We start from the raw sequence: 20174 nt of genomic DNA, 5'->3' as shown, positions 1-20174 counted from the left end.
GGTACTGTGCAGTGTATATATACAGGACAGGAGGAGCGGTACTGTGCAGTGTATATATACAGGACAGGAGGAGTGGTACTGTGCAGTGTATATATACAGGACAGGAGGAGTGGTACTGTGCAGTGTATATATACAGGACAGGAGGAGTGGTACTGTGCAGTGTATATATACACAGGACAGGAGGAGTGGTACTGTGCAGTGTATATATACAGGACAGGAGGAGTGGTACTGTGCAGTGTATATATACAGGACAGGAGGAGTGGTACTGTGCAGTGTATATATATAGGGGGAGTGGTACTGTGCATTGTATATATACAGGGGGAGTGGTACTGTGCAGTGTATATATACAGGACAGGATGAGCGGTACTGTGCAGTGTATATATACAGGACAGGATGAGTGGTACTGTGCAGTGTATATATACAGGACAGGATGAGCGGTACTGTGCAGTGTATATATACAGTACAGGAGGAGTGGTACTGTGCAGTGTATATACAGGGGGTAGATACGCGGGGCCCAGCCGCACACAGGGGGCAGATACGCGGGGCCCAGCCGCACACAGGGGGCAGATACGCGGGGCCCAGCCGCACACAGGGGGCAGATACGCGGGGCCCAGCCGCACACAGGAGGCAGATACGCGGGGCCCAGCCGCACACAGGGGGCAGACACGCAGGGCACAGCACACAGGGGGCAGACACGCAGGGCACAGCACACAGGGGGCAGATCTTCAGACCTCTGGGCTCGGACACCATGCTCACACGCGGCCTCAGGTTATGTCGGAGCACTGGGGGGAGCTCCGCGGACCCTCCAGCCTCGGCCACGTGCAGCAGTGATTGCAGCGCCAGTGTTTATCCTGCTGACGGGATGTTTATGTGTCTAAAGCTTCATTTTTCTCCCCTTGTTAAAGGCAGCGAGGAAATCTGACTTCCCTTTCATCCGCTGCCAAGACTCCGATCCGTGCTGAGGTCGGCAGGACGCCTCGCTGCGAGCAATGTGGTTTCTGCATGGCGGCTGGATGCACTCTCCTCTGGCAGCAGATGGGAACCATTCCGCACCGACGCCAACCGTCCCCCTATCCCCTATAGTCACAAACCGATATAGCGCCCCCCGCTGAACGCCCTGTGGTAACGAGTCGCAATCAACACAAAATCTACAAAATAAAATTTTTTTAAAAAAAGACCCTTTGTAAAAGCCTTTTTTCCCTTATTTTGAATGATTGTGTATTCTCCAGTCACATCCAAAGCTGCTTCAAAAACTTTTCCAGGTCGCCCATGTCATATGACAACTGACAACTAGGCTCCCACAATACACTGCTCACTGGGTTGTGAATGCAGCTCTGGATGTGACTGGAGTACCTTCCGGTTTTGGAAAGTTGCAGACTGGTGGCTAAAACCTTTAACAAGAAGTTGTACTGGAAGCCACAGCTTAAGGACCGGAAGCCACAGCTTAAGCACAGGAAGCCACAGCTTAAGGACAGGAGGCCACAGCTTAAGGACAGGAGGCCACAGCTTAAGGACAGGAGGCCACAGCTTAAGGACAGGAGGCCACAGCTTAAGGACAGGAGGCCACAGCTTAAGGACAGGAGGCCACAGCTTAAGGACAGGAGGCCACAGCTTAAGGACAGGAGGCCACAGCTTAAGGACAGGAGGCCACAGCTTAAGGACATGACTGTCACGCTATAACTGCTCTGAATTTGCTGATAACACAGAACACTAGCTCACATTAAGCTGGACATGGTGCGGTGGAGAATCCCTATAAAACCCCAGAGGGGATGGCGTCAGATCGTCTTCATCATCAAACAAAACATCTTCCCCATGAAAACCCGTGGAGGCGACTTAGAGGGGTCCCCAGAACGCCCTGATATACAGAACGCTCCCATTCTGGATCGTGGGGGTCCCAGTTTAGACCTCTGCCCCCACATATGCTGTACAGACCGCGCTCAGCCTTGCCCATCATGTATGTAGCTGGCTGGCAGCAGACTCCCCGCGGCGCCTCCTCCCGGCTGAGGGAATGTGCCGACAGGCGGAATAGCAGAGCTGCTCAGGTATCAGGTTGTCTCCACCGCTCAGCAGTGAAAGCGGAGAGGGGGCCGCTCCTGGTATGTGAGGTCCTGGGATCTCAGCACCCCGAGGGTCTGTGGATGGAGAAGCAATGGAGCCCATGATGGTCAGTGCTGGACAGAGGCATCTCCACACCCACATAGGTGTCAAACCTCAGTGTTGTCCCCTGCACGGTGCCCACCAGGCGAGATTCACAGTCATACAAGCTAAGAAGAAACTAAATGTTGCTGTGACCACTGGTCCAACAAGCCATGTGCACCTGCACCCCCACAAGCCCCGGCCACCTGTCCCCCATGTGCCGCATTCAGATTACAACATAATCAACCTTACCCACCCCGCGATGCAGAGTACTGATATAACCCCCAGACATTACATTACACTGGCATGTAAAAGTCTGTGCACCCTGCATGGTTAGTACCCAGTAGCGCCTCCTTTTGCAAGTATCACAGCTTGTAGACACTTTTTGTAGCCAGACAAGATGAGGGTTTTTCCTAGGTTCTTCCTTGCAGAATTCCTCCCATTGTGTGAGATTCCTGGGGCGTCTTCCATCCTCTGCTATTTTGAGGACTAGCCACAGATTGTCAATGATGATCAGATCACATGACCTTCAGCTTGCGGCTTTTGAGGTCGTCTACTGTGGATTGTGACGTGTGTTTAGGGTCAGTCTCCATTTATAGAAGCCATCCTCTTCCTCTTTTCACCTTCAGCTTATTGCAGATGATGTTATGTTTGCATCAAGAATTTGTTGAAATCTCATAGAATCCATCCTTCCCTCTACTCGTGAAATGTTCCCCGTGTCATTGGCTGCAATATAACTGCAAAGCATGATTGATCCTCCCACATGCTTAATGGTGGGCGAGATGTTCTTTTCCTGAAATTCTGTGTCTTTATACTCCACACATACGTGTGATCATTGTGGCCACAGAGTTCTTTTCTATCCTCATCGGTCCACAGTACTTGTTTCCAAAATGCATCAGGCTTGTTTCTTTTACTACTGACGCTGAATTTTATGGTGAGGATGCAGGAGAGGTTTTCTTCTGAGGACTCTTCCATGAAGGTCATATTTGTGTCAGTCTATCTCTGAACAGTAGAACAACGTACCATAACTCCAGAGCCTGATAAATCTTTCTGAATGTCTATTGCAGTCAAGCGAGGTTTGCCAAAAATACTAAGGAAATGTGTCATCTATAACTTTAGGCCTTTTATAGATCATTTCATCTTCAACTGTTCACAATAACAGGAGTTTTGAGCAGGGGTGCCAAGACTTTTACATGCCACTGTATGTGTGACTGATATCAGCTTCCTATAAAGCTCCAGTACTGATATACAGTCATGGCGAAATAGTTTTCACCCTTGAAATTGTTTTAGAAAATGAAGCATTTCTTCCAGAAAACTACTGCCATTACACAAATTTTGTTATACACGTTTATTTTTTTTTTGTGTGTATTGGAACAACCCGAAAAAGTTATTTACTAACAATTTTGGAAAGGTTCCAATAATTTTGCCCACTTTTTTTTAGGTTTTGTGTGAAATTATGTCCAATTTGTCTTTCTTTTCATTTTTTTTCGCTCACAGTTTGGACTCCTGACAGAGACTGTGAATGCAGCTCTGGAGGTGACTGGAGTAGAAAACCAGAACAGGGTTAAGAATAAGACGTCATCCAGTAATCTGGAAATTCTGATCATCCGAAGCAGCACACAGCACAGAGCTGGCGGACTTGTGGGATTACTAGGGAAACGTTGTAGCAACCACAAATCGTTCAGTTACCTAGCAACCAGACCAGCGTCCAGGACAACACTGTCACCAACCAGGGGCAAAGCTCAAGCTGTCATGTTATACAGCGAGTGTGGCTCATCTTCTGCCCAGGGGTAGCACGTGACGATCCCAGCACTTCGCCGTACCCCCACGTCCGAGCTGCGATTCCGGACCCGGATCTATTTTTGGCCGGGCAGAATGGAAAGTGGCTGCCCGGAGACTGATGGGTATAGGGTTACCGCAGATGTAAAAGCACTAATGTGCTGGAATGTGGAGCTGTAATAAAACGTACAGGACATCGTGTATAATAAAGAGGAGGGTGATATTCCCAGACTGTTGGCAGCGGTCAGGACACTAGCTGCAGCGCCTGGCGCGGCTCCTCGTGCTGCAATGTGCACGTATTATAATGCAGCCATTGGAAGAAATGACAATTAGGCAGGAAACTTGGGTAAGATGAGCGCCATGTTTACTGCAGCAGGAAGACGGGTACAGAAGTGCCCTGGAGAGCAGACCATGTCGAGAAGCGAGCGGGGATCTCCAAATGATCACGTGACCAATGGAACCAAACACGATGTACATCCTGAAAGGACCCGGACAGGAGCAGGCACACAGCTCTGACAGCTGGCAGGAGCAAGCACAGCACCCAGCTCCCCTACACCCCTGAATGCCACAAGCTACGGCTGCTCCCTCTGGGGGGCATCACCCACCAACAAAGAATACGTAGAGAAGTGTTACGCTTTTTCCAGGATGCCTGTTTTCTGGCACTGAATAGAAACATTACTTTTTAAGCTGAGGATATGTTACAATTACATCGAGTCTTGGTTACACTGTATCACTGAGTGTTGTCAGTCAGCCAACAAAAAGATGGTTTAGAGGAACAACAACTGTAACAGACCTTCAGCTGTGAGAAGTAACAGGTCCGAATAGCTTTCTGACAGTAACAAAATGTTTCCATTTACTAACAGCAAAGCTCAAAACTGCTCTGACAAAGGGAACACAGAGTGGATCACAAAGTTACTAAACGTTCTAGACATATAAAACCTCTTAAAGGAGACGCGACACAGAGCAGATCGGGAACGTCACAGAAACCAAACATGAACTGGTGGAGAAGTCACAGAAGGAGAAAGACACAACGTAGAAGAGAAATGCAAGAAGCAACAGCAGGCGGGAAATCCGGAGCAAACAGAGAAACTGACAGTGAGAACAGAACCTTCACATAACGGAGTGTTACAATGTATCAGTGTTCGAGGGAGAGGATTCCAGCAATGACACTGCTATACACAGAGCGGACACGTTACATACATCACGCTGTAATACGTCACCACGGTGACCGCAGCTGTCTCCTATGTGACATCATCAGCCCACAGGCTGCGGTTATACAGAGGGGGCTCTCTATATAGGACAGGCCGGAGTGCAGGGTGCTATACAGAGGGGATCTCTATATAGGACAGGCCGGAGTACAGAGTGTTATACAGAGGGGCTCTCTATATAGGACAGGCCGGAGTACAGGGTGTTCTACAGAGGGGGCTCTCTATATAGGACAGGCCGGAGTACAGGGTGTTATACAGAGGGGATCTCTATATAGGACAGGCCGGAGTACAGGGTGTTCTACAGAGGGGGCTCTCTATATAGGACAGGCCGGAGTACAGGGTGTTATACAGAGGGGATCTCTATATAGGACAGGCCGGAGTACAGGGTGTTCTACAGAGGGGGATCTCTACAGGTCCTTCTCAAAAAATTAGCATATAGTGTTAAATTTCATTATTTACCATAATGTAATGATTACAATTAAACTTTCATATATTATAGATTCATTATCCACCAACTGAAATTTGTCAGGTCTTTTATTGTTTTAATACTGATGATTTTGGCATACAACTCCTGATAACCCAAAAAACCTGTCTCAATAAATTAGCATATTTCACCCGACCAATCAAATAAGTGTTTTTTAATACCAAACAAAAAAACCATCAAATAATAATGTTCAGTTATGCACTCAATACTTGGTCGGGAATCCTTTGGCAGAAATGACTGCTTCAATGCGGCGTGGCATGGAGGCAATCAGCCTGTGACACTGCTGAGATGTTATGGAGGCCCAGGATGCTTCAATAGCGGCCTTAAGCTCATCCAGAGTGTTGGGTCTTGCGTCTCTCAACTTTCTCTTCACAATATCCCACAGATTCTCTATGGGGTTCAGGTCAGGAGAGTTGGCAGGCCAATTGAGCACAGTAATACCATGGTCAGTAAACCATTTACCAGTGGTTTTGGCACTGTGAGCAGGTGCCAGGTCGTGCTGAAAAATGAAATCTTCATCTCCATAAAGCATTTCAGCCGATGGAAGCATGAAGTGCTCCAAAATCTCCTGATAGCTAGCTGCATTGACCCTGCCCTTGATGAAACACAGTGGACCAACACCAGCAGCTGACATGGCACCCCACACCATCACTGACTGTGGGTACTTGACACTGGACTTCAGGCATTTTGGCATTTCCTTCTCCCCAGTCTTCCTCCAGACTCTGGCACCTTGATTTCCGAATGACATGCAAAATTTGCTTTCATCAGAAAAAAGTACTTGGGACCACTTAGCAACAGTCCAGTGCTGCTTCTCTGTAGCCCAGGTCAGGCGCTTCTGCCGCTGTTTATGGTTCAAAAGTGGCTTTACCTGGGGAATGCGGCACCTGTAGCCCATTTCCTGCACACGCCTGTGCACGGTGGCTCTGGATGTTTCCACACCAGACTCAGTCCACTGCTTCCTCAGGTTCCCCAAGGTCTGGAATCGGTCCTTCTCCACAATCTTCCTCAGGGTTCGGTCACCTCTTCTCGTTGTACAGCGTTTTCTGCCACATTGTTTCCTTCCAACAGACTAACCATTGAGGTGCCTTGATACAGCACTCTGGGAACAGCCTATTTGTTGAGAAATTTCTTTCTGGGTCTTACCCTCTTGCTTGAGGGTGTCAATGATGGCCTTCTTGACATATGTCAGGTCGCTAGTCTTACCCATGATGGGGGTTTTGAGTAATGAACCAGGCAGGGAGTTTTTAAAAGCCTCAGGTATCTTTTGCATGTGTTTAGAGTTAATTAGTTGATTCAGAAGATTAGGGTAATAGGTCATTTAGAGAACCTTTTCTTGATATGCTAATTTATTGAGACAGGTTTTTTGGGTTATCAGGAGTTGTATGCCAAAATCATCAGTATTAAAACAATAAAAGACCTGACAAATTTCAGTTGGTGGATAATGAATCTATAGTATATGAAAGTTTAATTGTAATCATTACATTATGGTAAATAATGAAATTTAACACTATATGCTAATTTTTTGAGAAGGACCTGTATAGGACAGGCCGGAGTACAGGGTGTTCTACAGAGGGGGATCTCTATATAGGACAGGCCGGAGTACAGGGTGTTATACAGAGGTAGATCTCTAGATAGGACAGGCCGGAGTACAGGGTGTTATACAGAGGGGGATCTCTATATAGGACAGGCAGGAGTACAGGGCGTTATACAGAGGGGGATCTCTATATAGGACAGGCAGGAGTACAGGGTGTTATACAGAGGGGGATCTCTATATAGGACAGGCAGGAGTACAGGGTGTTATACAGAGGGTGATCTCTATATAGGACAGGCCGGAGTACAGGGTGTTATACAGGGGTGATCTCTATATAGGACAGGCAGGAGTACAGGGTGTTATACAGAGGGTGATCTCTATATAGGACAGGCCGGAGAACAGGGTGTTATACAGAGGGGGATCTCTATATAGGAGAGGCCGGAGTACAGGGTGTTATACAGAGGGGATCTCTACATAGGACAGGCAGGAGTACAGGGTGTTATACAGAGGGGATCTCTATATAGGACAGGCAGGAGTACAGGGTGTTATACAGAGGGGGATCTCTATATAGGACACGTCGGAGTACTTGGTGTTATACAGAGGGGGATCTCTATATAGGACAGGCCAGAGTGCAGGGTGTAATACAGGGGTGATCTCTCTATAGGACAGGCAGGAGTACAGGGTGTTATACAGGGGTGATCTCTATATAGGACAGGCCGGAGTACAGGGTGTTATACAGAGGGGGATCTCTATAAAGGACAGGCAGGAGTACAGGGTGTTATACAGAGGGTGATCTCTATATAGGACAGGCCGGAGTAGAGGGTGTTATACAGAGGGTGATCTCTATATAGGACAGGCCGGAGTACAGGGTGTTATACAGGGGTGATCTCTATATAGGACAGGCCGGAGTACAGGGTGTTATACAGAGGGGGATCTCTATAAAGGACAGGCAGGAGTACAGGGTGTTATACAGAGGGGGATCTCTATATAGGACAGGCAGGAGTACAGGGTGTTATACAGAGGGTGATCTCTATATAGGACAGGCCGGAGTACAGGGTGTTATACAGGGGTGATCTCTATATAGGACAGGCAGGAGTACAGGGTGTTATACAGAGGGTGATCTCTATATAGGACAGGCCGGAGAACAGGGTGTTATACAGAGGGGGATCTCTATATAGGAGAGGCCGGAGTACAGGGTGTTATACAGAGGGGATCTCTACATAGGACAGGCAGGAGTACAGGGTGTTATACAGAGGGGATCTCTATATAGGACAGGCAGGAGTACAGGGTGTTATACAGAGGGGGATCTCTATATAGGACACGTCGGAGTACTTGGTGTTATACAGAGGGGGATCTCTATATAGGACAGGCCAGAGTGCAGGGTGTAATACAGGGGTGATCTCTCTATAGGACAGGCAGGAGTACAGGGTGTTATACAGGGGTGATCTCTATATAGAACAGGCCGGAGTACAGGGTGTTATACAGAGGGGGATCTCTATAAAGGACAGGCAGGAGTACAGGGTGTTATACAGAGGGTGATCTCTATATAGGACAGGCCGGAGTAGAGGGTGTTATACAGAGGGTGATCTCTATATAGGACAGGCCGGAGAACAGGGTGTTATACAGAGGGGGATCTCTATATAGGACAGGCCGGAGTACAGGGTGTTATACAGAGGAGGATCTCTATATAGGACAGGCAGGAGTACAGGGTGTTATACAGAGGGTGATCTCTATATAGGACAGGCCGGAGTACAGGGTGTTATACAGAGGGTGATATCTATATAGGACAGGCCGGAGAACAGGGTGTTATACAGAGGGGGATCTCTATATAGGACAGGCCGGAGTACAGGGTGTTATATAGGGGGATCTCTATATAGGACAGGCCGGAGTACAGGGTGTTATACAGAGGGGGATCTCTATATAGGAGAGGCCGGAGTGCAGGGTGTTATACAGGGGGGATCTCTATATACGACAGGCCGGAGTACAGGGTGTTATATAGGGGGATCTCTATATAGGACAGGCCGGAGTACAGAGTGTTATACAGACGGGATCTCTATATAGGACAGGCCGGAGCGCAGGGTGTTATACAGGGGTGATCTCTATATAGGACAGGCAAGAGTACAGGGTGTTATACAGAGGGTGATCTCTATATAGGACAGGCCGGAGTACAGGGTGTTATACAGAGGGGGATCTCTATAGAGGAGAGGCCGGAGTACAGGGTGTTATACAGGGGTGATCTCTATATAGGACAGGCCGGAGTACAGGGTGTTATATAGGGGGGATCTCTATATAGGACAGGCCGGAGTACAGGTGTTATACAGAGGGGGATCTCTATATAGGAGAGGCCGGAGTGCAGGGTGTTATACAGAGGGGGATCTATATAGGAGAGGCCGGAGTACACAGTGTAATACAGAGGGGATCTCTATAAACGACAGGCCGGAGTGCAGGGTGTTATACAGAGGGGGATCTATATAGGAGAGGCCGGAGTACAGCGTGTTATACAGAGGGGATCTCTATATAGGACAGGCAGGAGTACAGGGTGTTATACAGAGGGGGATCTCTATATAGGACAGGCCGGAGTGCAGGGTGTTATACAGGGGTGATCTCTATTTAGGACAGGCCGGAGTACAGGGTGTTATACAGAGGGGGATCTCTATATAGGACAGGCCGGAGTACAGGGTGTTATACAGAGGGGGATCTCTATATAGGACAGGCCGGAGTACAGGGTGTTATACAGAGGGGGATCTCTATATAGGAGAGGCCGGAGTACAGGGTGTTATACAGGGGTGATCTCTATATAGGACAGGCCGGAGTACAGGGTGTTATACAGGGGGATCTCTATATACGACAGGCCGGAGTACAGGGTGTTATACAGAGGGGGATTTCTATATAGGACAGGCAGGAGTACAGGGTGTTATATAGGGGGGATCTCTATATAGGACAGGCCGGAGTACAGGTGTTATACAGAGGGGGATCTCTATATAGGAGAGGCCGGAGTGCAGGGTGTTATACAGAGGGGGATCTATATAGGAGAGGCCGGAGTACAGAGTGTAATACAGAGGGGATCTCTATAAACGACAGGCCGGAGTGCAGGGTGTTATACAGAGGGTGATCTCTATATAGGACAGGCTGGAGTACAGGGTGTTATACAGAGGGGGATCTATATAGGAGAGGCCGGAGTACAGCGTGTTATACAGAGGGGATCTCTATATAGGACAGGCCGGAGTGCAGGGTGTTATACAGGGGTGATCTCTATATAGGACAGGCCGGAGTACAGGGTGTTATACAGAGGGGGATCTCTATATAGGACAGGCCGGAGTACAGGGTGTTATACAGAGGGGGATCTCTATATAGGAGAGGCCGGAGTACAGGGTGTTATACAGGGGTGATCTCTATATAGGACAGGCCGGAGTACAGGGTGTTATACAGGGGGGATCTCTATATACGACAGGCCGGAGTACAGGGTGTTATACAGAGGGGGATCTCTATATAGGACAGGCAGGAGTACAGGGTGTTATACAGAGGGGGATCTCTATATAGGACAGGCAGGAGTACAGGGTGTTATACAGAGGGTGATCTCTATATAGGACAGGCCGGAGTACAGGGTGTTATACAGGGGTGATCTCTATATAGGACAGGCCGGAGTACAGGGTGTTATACAGAGGGGATCTCTATATAGGACAGGCCGGAGTGCGGGGTGTTATACAGGGGTGATCTCTATATAGGACAGGCAGGAGTACAGGGTGTTATACAGAGGGGGATCTCTATATAGGAGAGGCCGGAGTACAGAGTGTTATACAGAGGGGGATCTCTATATAGGACAGGCAGGAGTACAGGGTGTTATACAGGGGTAGATCTCTATATAGGACAGGCCGGAGTACAGGGTGTTATACAGAGGGGGATTTCTATATAGGAGAGGCCGGAGTGCAGGGTGTTATACAGGGGTGATCTCTATATAGGACAGGCAGGAGTACAGGGTGTTATACAGAGGGGGATCTCTATATAGGACAGGCCGGAGTGCAGGGTGTTATACAGGGGTGATCTCTATATAGGACAGGCAGGAGTACAGGGTGTTATACAGAGGGTGATCTCTATATAGGACAGGCCAGAGTGCAGGGTGTTATACAGAGGGGGATCTCTATATAGCACAGGTCAGAGTGCAGGGTGTTATACAGGGGGTGATCTCTATATAGCACAGGCCGGAGTACAGGGTGTTATACAGGGGGTGATCTCTATATAGGACAGGCCGGAGTGCAGGGTGTTATACAGAGGGGATCTCTATATAGGAGAGGCCGGAGTACAGGGTGTTATACAGGGGGTGATCTTTATATAGGACAGGCCGGAGTACAGGGTGTTATACAGAGGGGGATCTCTATATAGGACAGGCAGGAGTACAGGGTGTTATACAGGGGGTGATCTCTACATAGGACAGTCCGGAATACAGGGTGTTATACAGAGGGGGATCTCTATATAGGACAGGCCGGAGTACAGGGTGTTATACAGGGGTAGATCTCTATATAGGACAGGCCGGAGTACAGGGTGTTATACAGGGGTGATCTCTATATAGGACAGGCCAGAGTGCAGGGTGTTATACAGGGGTGATCTCTATATAGGACAGGCCGGAGTACAGGGTGTTATACAGGGGTGATCTCTATATAGGATAGGCAGGAGTACAGGGTGTTATACAGGGGGTGAACTTTATATAGGACAGGCCGGAGTGCAGGGTGTTATACAGGGGGATCTCTATATAGGACAGGCCGGAGTACAGGGTGTTATACAGGGGGATCTCTATATAGGACAGGCCGGAGTACAGGGTGATATACAGAGGGGGATCTCTATATAGGACAGGCCGGAGTACAGGGTGTTATACAGAGGGGGATCTCTATATAGGACAGGCCGGAGTACAGGGTGTTATACAGAGGGGGATCTCTATATAGGACAGGCCAGAGTGCAGGGTGTTATACAGGGGGTGATCTCTATATAGGACAGTCCGGAATACAGGGTGTTATACAGAGGGGGATCTCTATATAGGACAGTCCGGAGTACATGATGTTATACAGGGGGGATCTCTATATAGGACACGCCGGAGTACAGGGTGTTATACAGGGGGTGATCTCTATATAGGACAGTCCGGAATACAGGGTGTTATACAGAGGGGGATCTCTATATAGGACAGGCCGGAGTGCAGGGTGTTATACAGGGGTGATCTCTATATAGGACAGGCCGGAGTACAGGGTGTTATACAGAGGGGGATCTCTATATAGGAGAGGCCGGAGTACAGGGTGTTATACAGGGGTGATCTCTATATAGGACAGGCCGGAGTACAGGGTGTTATACAGGGGGGATCTCTATATACGACAGGCCGGAGTACAGGGTGTTATACAGAGGGGGATCTCTATATAGGACAGGCAGGAGTACAGGGTGTTATACAGAGGGGGATCTCTATATAGGACAGGCAGGAGTACAGGGTGTTATACAGAGGGTGATCTCTATATAGGACAGGCCGGAGTACAGGGTGTTATACAGGGGTGATCTCTATATAGGACAGGCCGGAGTACAGGGTGTTATACAGAGGGGATCTCTATATAGGACAGGCCGGAGTGCGGGGTGTTATACAGGGGTGATCTCTATATAGGACAGGCAGGAGTACAGGGTGTTATACAGAGGGGGATCTCTATATAGGAGAGGCCGGAGTACAGAGTGTTATACAGAGGGGGATCTCTATATAGGACAGGCAGGAGTACAGGGTGTTATACAGGGGTAGATCTCTATATAGGACAGGCCGGAGTACAGGGTGTTATACAGAGGGGGATTTCTATATAGGAGAGGCCGGAGTGCAGGGTGTTATACAGGGGTGATCTCTATATAGGACAGGCAGGAGTACAGGGTGTTATACAGAGGGTGATCTCTATATAGGACAGGCAGGAGTACAGGGTGTTATACAGAGGGGGATCTCTATATAGGACAGGCCGGAGTGCAGGGTGTTATACAGGGGTGATCTCTATAAAGGACAGGCCGGAGTACAGGGTGTTATACAGAGGGGGATCTCTATATAGGACAGGCAGGAGTACAGGGTGTTATACAGAGGGGGATCTCTATATAGGACAGGCCGGAGTGCAGGGTGTTATACAGGGGTGATCTCTATATAGGACAGGCCGGAGTACAGGGTGTTATACAGAGGGGATCTCTATATAGGACAGGCCGGAGTACAGGGTGTTATACAGAGGGGGATCTCTATATAGGACAGGCCGGAGTGCAGGGTGTTATACAGGGGTAGATCTCTATATAGGACAGGCCGGAGTACAGGGTGTTATACAGAGGGGGATCTCTATGTAGGAGAGGCCGTAGTACAGGGTGTTATACAGAGGTAGATCTCTATATAGGACAGGCCGGAGAGCAGGGTGTTATACAGAGGGGGATCTCTATATAGGACAGGCAGGAGTACAGGGCGTTATACAGAGGGGGATCTCTATATAGGACAGGCCGGAGTGCAGGGTGTTAAACAGGGGTGATCTCTATATAGGACAGGCAGGAGTACAGGGTGATCTCTATATAGGACAGGCCGGAGAACAGGGTGTTATACAGAGGAGGATCTCTATATAGGAGAGGCCGGAGTACAGGTATTATACAGGTCCTTCTCAAAAAATTAGCATATAGTGTTAAATTTCATTATTTACCATAATGTAATGATTACAATTAAACTTTCATATATTATAGATTCATTATCCACCAACTGAAATTTGTCAGGTCTTTTATTGTTTTAATACTGATGATTTTGGCATACAACTCCTGATAACCCAAAAAACCTGTCTCAATAAATTAGCATATTTCACCCGTCCAATCAAATAAAAGTGTTTTTTAATAACAAACAAAAAAACCATCAAATAATAATGTTCAGTTATGCACTCAATACTTGGTCGGGAATCCTTTGGCAGAAATGACTGCTTCAATGCGGCGTGGCATGGAGGCAATCAGCCTGTGACACTGCTGAGATGTTATGGAGGCCCAGGATGCTTCAATAGCGGCCTTAAGCTCATCCAGAGTGTTGGGTCTTGCGTCTCTCAACTTTCTCTTCACAATATCCCACAGATTCTCTATGGGGTTCAGGTCAGGAGAGTTGGCAGGCCAATTGAGCACAGTAATACCATGGTCAGTAAACCATTTACCAGTGGTTTTGGCACTGTGAGCAGGTGCCAGGTCGTGCTGAAAAATGAAATCTTCATCTCCATAAAGCATTTCAGCATTTCCCCAGGTCAAGCCACTTTTGAACCATAAACAGCGGCAGAAGCGCCTGACCTGGGCTACAGAGAAGCAGCACTGGACTGTTGCTAAGTGGTCCCAAGTACTTTTTTCTGATGAAAGCAAATTTTGCATGTCATTCGGAAATCAAGGTGCCAGAGTCTGGAGGAAGACTGGGGAGAAGGAAATGCCAAAATGCCTGAAGTCCAGTGTCAAGTACCCACAGTCAGTGATGGTGTGGGGTGCCATGTCAGCTGCTGGTGCTGGTCCACTGTGTTTCATCAAGGGCAGGGTCAATGCAGCTAGCTATCAGGAGATTTTGGAGCACTTCATGCTTCCATCGGCTGAAATGCTTTATGGAGATGAAGATTTCATTTTTCAGCACGACCTGGCACCTGCTCACAGTGCCAAAACCACTGGTAAATGGTTTACTGACCATGGTATTACTGTGCTCAATTGGCCTGCCAACTCTCCTGACCTGAACCCCATAGAGAATCTGTGGGATATTGTGAAGAGAAAGTTGAGAGACGCCAGACCCAACACTCTGGATGAGCTTAAGGCCGCTATTGAAGCATCCTGGGCCTCCATAACATCTCAGCAGTGTCACAGGCTGATTGCCTCCATGCCACGCCGCATTGAAGCAGTCATTTCTGCCAAAGGATTCCCGACCAAGTATTGAGTGCATAACTGAACATTATTATTTGATGGTTTTTTTGTTTGTTATTAAAAAACACTTTTATTTGATTGGACGGGTGAAATATGCTAATTTATTGAGACAGGTTTTTTGGGTTATCAGGAGTTGTATGCCAAAATCATCAGTATTAAAACAATAAAAGACCTGACAAATTTCAGTTGGTGGATAATGAATCTATAATATATGAAAGTTTAATTGTAATCATTACATTATGGTAAATAATGAAATTTTACACTATATGCTAATTTTTTGAGAAGGACCTGTACAGGGGTGATCTCTATATAAGACAGGCAGGAGTACAGGGTGTTATACAGAGGGGGATCTCTATATAGGACACGTCGGAGTACTTGGTGTTATACAGAGGGGGATCTCTATATAGGACAGGCCGGAGAACAGGGTGTTATACAGAGGGGGATCTCTATAAAGGACAGGCAGGAGTACAGGGTGTTATACAGGGGTGATCTCTATATAGGACAGGCAGGAGTACAGGGTGTTATACAGGGGTGATCTCTATATAGGACAGGCCGGAGTACAGGGTGTTATACAGAGGGGGATCTCTATAAAGGACAGGCAGGAGTACAGGGTGTTATACAGAGGGTGATCTCTATATAGGACAGGCCGGAGTAGAGGGTGTTATACAGAGGGTGATCTCTATATAGGACAGGCCGGAGAACAGGGTGTTATACAGAGGGGGATCTCTATATAGGACAGGCCGGAGTACAGGGTGTTATACAGGGGTGATCTCTATATAGGACAGGCCGGAGTACAGGGTGTTATACAGGGGTGATCTCTATATAGGACAGGCCGGAGTAGAGGGTGTTATACAGAGGGTGATCTCTATATAGGACAGGCCGGAGAACAGGGTGTTATACAGAGGGGGATCTCTATATAGGACAGGCCGGAGTACAGGGTGTTATACAGGGGTGATCTCTATATAGGACATGCCGGAGTACATGGTGTTATACAGAGGGGGATCTCTATATAGGACAGGCCGGAGTGCAGGGTGTTATACAGGGGTGATCTCTATATAGGACAGGCCGGAGTACAGGGTGTTATACAGAGGGGGATCTCTATATAGGACAGGCAGGAGTACAGGGTGTTATACAGAGGGTGATCTCTATATAGGACAGGCAGGAGTACAGGGTGTTATACAGAGGGTGATCTCTATATAGGACAGGCCGGAGTACAGGGTGTTTTACAGAGGGTGATATCTATATAGGACAGGCCGGAGCGCAGGGTCTTATACAGGGGTGATCTCTATATAGGACAGGCAAGAGTACAGGGTGTTATACAGAGGGTGATCTCTATATAGGACAGGCCGGAGTACAGGGTGTTATACAGAGGGTGATCTCTATATAGGAGAGGCCGGAGTACAGGGTGTTATACAGGGGTGATCTCTATATAGGACAGGCCGGAGTACAGGGTGTTATATAGGGGGGATCTCTATATAGGACAGGCCGGAGTACAGGTGTTATACAGAGGGGGATCTCTATATAGGAGAGGCCGGAGTGCAGGGTGTTATACAGAGGGGGATCTATATAGGAGAGGCCGGAGTACAGAGTGTAATACAGAGGGGGTCTCTATAAACGACAGGCCGGAGTGCAGGGTATTATACAGAGGGTGATCTCTATATAGGACAGGCTGGAGTACAGGGTGTTATACAGAGGGGGATCTATATAGGAGAGGCCGGAGTACAGCGTGTTATACAGAGGGGATCTCTATATAGGACAGGCCGGAGTGCAGGGTGTTATACAGGGGTGATCTCTATATAGGACAGGCCGGAGTACAGGGTGTTATACAGAGGGGGATCTCTATATAGGACAGGCCGGAGTACAGGGTGTTATACAGAGGGGGATCTCTATATAGGACAGGCCGGAGTACAGGGTGTTATACAGAGGGGGATCTCTATATAGGACAGGCCGGAGTACAGGGTGTTATACAGGGGTGATCTCTATATAGGACAGGCCGGAGTACAGGGTGTTATACAGGGAGGGATCTCTATATACGACAGGCCGGAGTACAGGGTGTTATACAGAGGGGGATCTCTATATAGGACAGGCAGGAGTACAGGGTGTTATACAGAGGGGGATCTCTATATAGGACAGGCAGGAGTACAGGGTGTTATACAGAGGGGGATCTCTATATAGGACAGGCAGGAGTACAGGGTGTTATACAGAGGGGATCTCTATATAGGACAGACCGGAGTGCGGGGTGTTATACAGGGGTGATCTCTATATAGGACAGGCAGGAGTACAGGGTGTTATACAGAGGGGGATCTCTATATAGGAGAGGCCGGAGTACAGAGTGTTATACAGAGGGGGATCTCTATATAGGACAGGCAGGAGTACAGGGTGTTACACAGGGGTAGATCTCTATATAGGACAGGCAGGAGTACAGGGTGTTTTACAGAGGGTGATCTCTATATAGGACAGGCCGGAGTACAGGGTGTTATACAGAGGGGGATCTCTATATAGGAGAGGCCGGAGTGCAGGGTGTTATACAGGGGTGATCTCTATATAGGACAGGCAGGAGTACAGGGTGTTATACAGAGGGGGATCTCTATATAGGACAGGCCGGAGTGCAGGGTGTTATACAGGGGTGATCTCTATATAGGACAGGCAGGAGTACAGGGTGTTATACAGAGGGTGATCTCTATATAGGACAGGCCAGAGTGCAGGGTGTTATACAGAGGGGGATCTCTATATAGGACAGGCCGGAGTACAGGGTGTTATACAGAGGGTGATCTCTATATAGGACAGGCCGGAGTACAGGGTGTTATACAGAGGGGGATCTCTATATAGGACAGGCCGGAGTACAGGGTGTTATACAGAGGGGATCTCTACATAGGACAGGCCGGAGTACAGGGTGTTTTACAGGGGGTGATCTCTATATAGGACAGGCAGGAGTACAGGGTGTTTTACAGGGAGTGATCTCTATATAGGACAGGCAGGAGTACAGGGTGTTTTACAGGGGGTGATCTCTATATAGGACAGGCCGGAGTACAGGGTGTTATACGGAGGGGGATCTCTATATAGGACAGGCCGGAGTACAGGGTGTTATACAGAGGGGGATCTCTATATAGGAGAGGCCGGAGTACAGGGTGTTATACAGAGGGGGATCTCTATATAGGACAGGCCAGAGTGCAGGGTGTTATACAGAGGGGGATCTCTATATAGGACAGGCAGGAGTACAGGGTGATATACAGGGGTAGAACTCTATATAGGACAGGCAGGAGTACAGGGTGTTATACAGGGGGTGATCTCTATATAGGACAGGCCGGAGTACAGGGTGTTATACGGAGGGGGATCTCTATATAGGACAGGCCGGAGTACAGGGTGTTATACAGGGGTAGATCTCTATATAGGACAGGCCGGAGTACAGGGTGTTATACAGGGGTGATCTCTATATAGGACACGCCGGAGTACAGGGTGTTATACAGAGGGGATCTCTATATAGGACAGGCCGGAGTACAGGGTGTTATACAGAGGGGGATCTCTATATAGGAGAGGCCGGAGTACAGGGTGTTATACAGAGGGGGATCTCTATATAGGACAGGCCGGAGTACAGGGTGTTATACAGAGGGGATCTCTACATAGGACAGACCGGAATACAGGGTTTTATACAGGGGGGGGGGGATCTCTATATAGGACAGGCCGGAGTACAGGGTGTTATACAGGGGGTGATCTCTATATAGGACAGGCCGGAGTGCAGGGTGTTATACAGAGGGGATCTCTATATAGGACAGGCCGGAGTGCAGGGTGTTATACAGAGGGGATCTCTATATAGGACAGGCCGGAGTGCAGGGTGTTATACAGAGGGGATCTCTATATAGGACAGGCCGGAGTGCAGGGTGTTATACAGGGGTGATCTCTATATAGGACAGGCCGGAGTACAGGGTGTTATACAGGGGTAGATCTCTATATAGGACAGGCCGGAGTACAGGGTGTTATACAGAGGGGATCTCTATATAGGACAGGCCGGAGTACAGGGTGTTATACAGAGGGGGCTCTCTATACGGGGGTAAGGGGTGTCTCTATGTAGGACAGGGCGTTATACAGAGGTGTAACCCGGAGGCACCAGGGACTATACAGCCCCCGTCGCCCCTGTGTCGTCATAGTGCCCGCAGAGTGACGCCACAGGCGTATTGTGACAGGTCCCCACTATCACCCGCGGGCGTCACCACCACCCGCCACCCACGGGGGGAGTCTCCCGTCGTTACCATGGCTGCGGTGGGTGAGGCCGGGCTCTTCGGTACTGTGACGGTTCGGTATCGCTGTGCCCCGTAGGCCCGGCGGCGCCTCCACTTCCTCAGGACCTAGGAGTGAACATCCGGGTCAGCAGCCACCGAGCTCCGGACACGCCTACTGCCAATACCCGTCAGCCAATGAGAACATCTCCTCCCAGCCATCACCAAGTATGGAGAGCGTGACATCACTGACAGTGAGGCGGAGCCTGTGGCTGAGCGGGAGGGGCGGGACCAGATGTTTTACTAATAATAAGGGAGGAGGAGCCTGGGAGGAAAAAAGAAAAAAGATAATAATCACCATAGCAACGGAACGGAATGATAATCTCTATAGTAAGTAATAATCACCATAGCAACGTTATTATAATCTCTATAGTAAGTAATACTCACCATAGCAACGTTATGATAATCTCACGTAAAGCGCTCCCTCATGTAACGAGTCCCCACATGTAAAGCGCTCCCTCATGTAAAGCGCCCTCTCATGTATTGAATCCCCTCATGTAACGCACTCCCTCATGTAATGAGTCCCCTCAGGTAAAGCGCTCCCTCATGTAATGAGTCCCCTCAGGTAAAGCGCTCCCTCATGTAATGAGTCCCCTCATGTAAAGCGCCCTCTCATGTAATGAGTCCGCTCATGTAACGCATTCCCTCATATAATGAGTCCCCTTCAGGTAAAGCGCTTCCTCATGTAATGAGTCCCCTCAGGTAAAGCGCCCTCTCATGTAATGAATCCCCTCATGTAAAGCGCTCCCTCATGTAATAAATCCCCTCATGTAAAACGCTCCGTCATGTAATGAGTCCCCTCATGTAAAGCGCTCCTTCATGTAATGAGTCCCCTCAGGTAAAGCGCTCCTTCATGT

General features: G+C 48.6%; 1 protein-coding gene across 2 annotated transcripts in view; it reads right to left on the bottom strand.

The window, feature by feature from the left end:
* CAPZB (capping actin protein of muscle Z-line subunit beta) overlaps positions 1-19466 on the bottom strand; it is a 38070-nt gene extending 18604 nt beyond the window's left edge. The window contains exon 1 of one of the 2 annotated variants that reach the window (XM_077260304.1): positions 19291-19466. In XM_077260304.1, coding sequence (XP_077116419.1) covers positions 19291-19293 — 3 coding nt within the window. In that variant the 5' untranslated portion in view covers positions 19294-19466. The remainder of the gene's footprint in view (positions 1-19290) is intronic. The other variant, XM_077260303.1, reaches the window with a different exon arrangement.
* Between the last annotated feature and the right edge of the window lie 708 nt (positions 19467-20174).

Source organism: Ranitomeya variabilis, chromosome 4 (assembly GCF_051348905.1).
Source record: "Ranitomeya variabilis isolate aRanVar5 chromosome 4, aRanVar5.hap1, whole genome shotgun sequence".
NCBI lineage: Eukaryota > Metazoa > Chordata > Amphibia > Anura > Dendrobatidae > Ranitomeya > Ranitomeya variabilis.
Note: the sequence above shows the minus strand (reverse complement) of the source record. Positions and strands in the feature narration are given on the sequence as shown.